The following is a 1,535-nucleotide window of genomic DNA, read 5'->3' on the forward strand; positions in this document are numbered from 1 at the left end:
ACCGTGTCCCCAGAGGGGTGATCGTGTCCCTGGGGGGCGTGACTGCATCCCCACGGCTGTGACCGCATCCCCAGCGGTGACCACGTCCCCAAGGGGGTGACAGTGTCCACAAAGGAATGAGCATGGCCCCATGKCCCCAGAAGGCGACACATCCCAGGGGGAGGGGGTGACCTTATCCCYAGAGGGGTGTTGGTGTCGCCAGGGCTGTGACCACGGCGCCGGGGGAATAACTGTGTCCCCAACGGGACGACTGTGTCCCCACGGAGGGTGGCGGAGCAGGCAGAGCCGGGTGACAGTGCTCCCTTTTATTTACAGGCTCAGGGGAGAAGGGGGAAGGCAAAGGGGGTGACAGACCCCATCCCCATCCCTAGGAGACCCCAAACTCGCTGGGGTCCAGGTGCTGGCACGGAGGAAAACGGGCTCCCCCCAAAAAACCAGGAACAAAAATACACCAATAAATACGATCGGGGGGAAAAACGTCGGCTGGTAAATCYGGCCCCGCGTGGCCTTGCCCCAGCACCTCCCAGTATCTTCCAGTGCCTCCCAGAGCCCCCCAGGCCCCGTGGCTGCTAACCCAAGCATCCGGAGCTGGGTGCCRGGGGTGGGGGCGTCCCCGACCTGTCGGGGCGTCTCCAGGGTGCCCCGTCACAGCGTGAAGATCTCGTCCTCGGCATCGCGCAGGGCGGCTGCCCGCGGCGTCCTGGTGAGGGGCCGGGGGCCGAGCAGGGCGCGCCGGGCACCCTGGGGTGCCGAGCGGGCCCCAGGGTCAGGCGTCCGGGTGCCTTCGGCCTCGGCGACGCTGCTGCGAGGGGAGACAGCGGCGTGACAACACGAGGTGGCCGCGCCCACCGAAATCGCCCGTCCCCGAGTCGAACGGGCCCTCCAAAACCCTCGGGTTTTGCCCCAAAAGCCGGGGCAAGGGACGTGGGGACAGCGCTCACCCCGCGTCGCCCTCGCGAAGCTGGCGGGTTGCGGCGGCCTTGGACAGGCGGATCTCGGCATCGATCTGCCGGAGGAAATCGGTGGCGGAGAGGTCGTGGCGGGACGTGGCGGGGCAGGCCGGGCCCACGGCTCCCTCCTCCTCCTCCTCTTCCTCCTCCTCCTCCTCAGGGCCCAGTTGCCCAGGGATAAGGAGCGTCGGTTTGAGGAAAATGGTGTCAGAGGTGTAGAGGCGGTTGGCACGTTTGATCTGCTCCATCTGTGGGAACCAGGAGGGATGGGATGGAAACAGGGGTGGGAACAGGGATGGGATGGGACAGGGACTGGGATACGGATGGGTATGGTACAGGGATGGGATGCAACGGGATGCGATGGGGATGGAATGGGGACAGAGACAGGGTTGGGGACAGGAATGGGGACAATATGGGATAAGGACAGGGATGGGATGCAATGTGGACAGAGACAGCGATGGGGACAGGGATGGGGACGGGGACACAGAAAGGGATGAGGGTGGGGGTGGGACGGGACAGGCATGGGACAGGGACGAGATGGAGATGGGACAGAGACAGGGAGAGGAACGAGTATGGGAACAGCAT

At 65.4% G+C, this 1,535-nt stretch overlaps 1 protein-coding gene across 1 annotated transcript; it reads right to left on the reverse strand.

Moving 5' to 3' along the window:
• Positions 1 to 290: 290 nt before the first annotated feature.
• On the reverse strand, positions 291 to 1,431 carry LYSMD1 (LysM domain containing 1). The gene is made up of 2 exons (XM_085325205.1): positions 942 to 1,431; positions 291 to 802 (listed from the first exon to the last, which is right to left on the reverse strand). The coding sequence occupies exons 1-2, from the start codon at positions 1,196 to 1,198 to the stop codon at positions 646 to 648; spliced, it is 414 nt and encodes a 137-aa protein (XP_085181331.1). The 5' UTR covers positions 1,199 to 1,431; the 3' UTR covers positions 291 to 645.
• Positions 1,432 to 1,535: the final 104 nt, after the last annotated feature.

This window comes from Rhea americana, unplaced genomic scaffold (genome assembly GCF_003343005.1).
Source record: "Rhea americana isolate MKP2758 unplaced genomic scaffold, rheAme1 scaffold_963, whole genome shotgun sequence".
NCBI classification, from domain to species: Eukaryota; Metazoa; Chordata; class Aves; order Rheiformes; family Rheidae; genus Rhea; species Rhea americana.

Coding starts and splice junctions, on each gene's coding strand:
- LYSMD1 (XM_085325205.1), bottom strand. CDS start 1,198: ATGGAGCAGATCAAACGTGCCAACCGCCTCTACACCTCTGACACCATT. Junction 803..941: donor CTTCGCGAGGGCGACGCGGG/GTGAGCGCTGTC, acceptor CTCCCCTCGCAG/CAGCGTCGCCGAGGCCGAAG.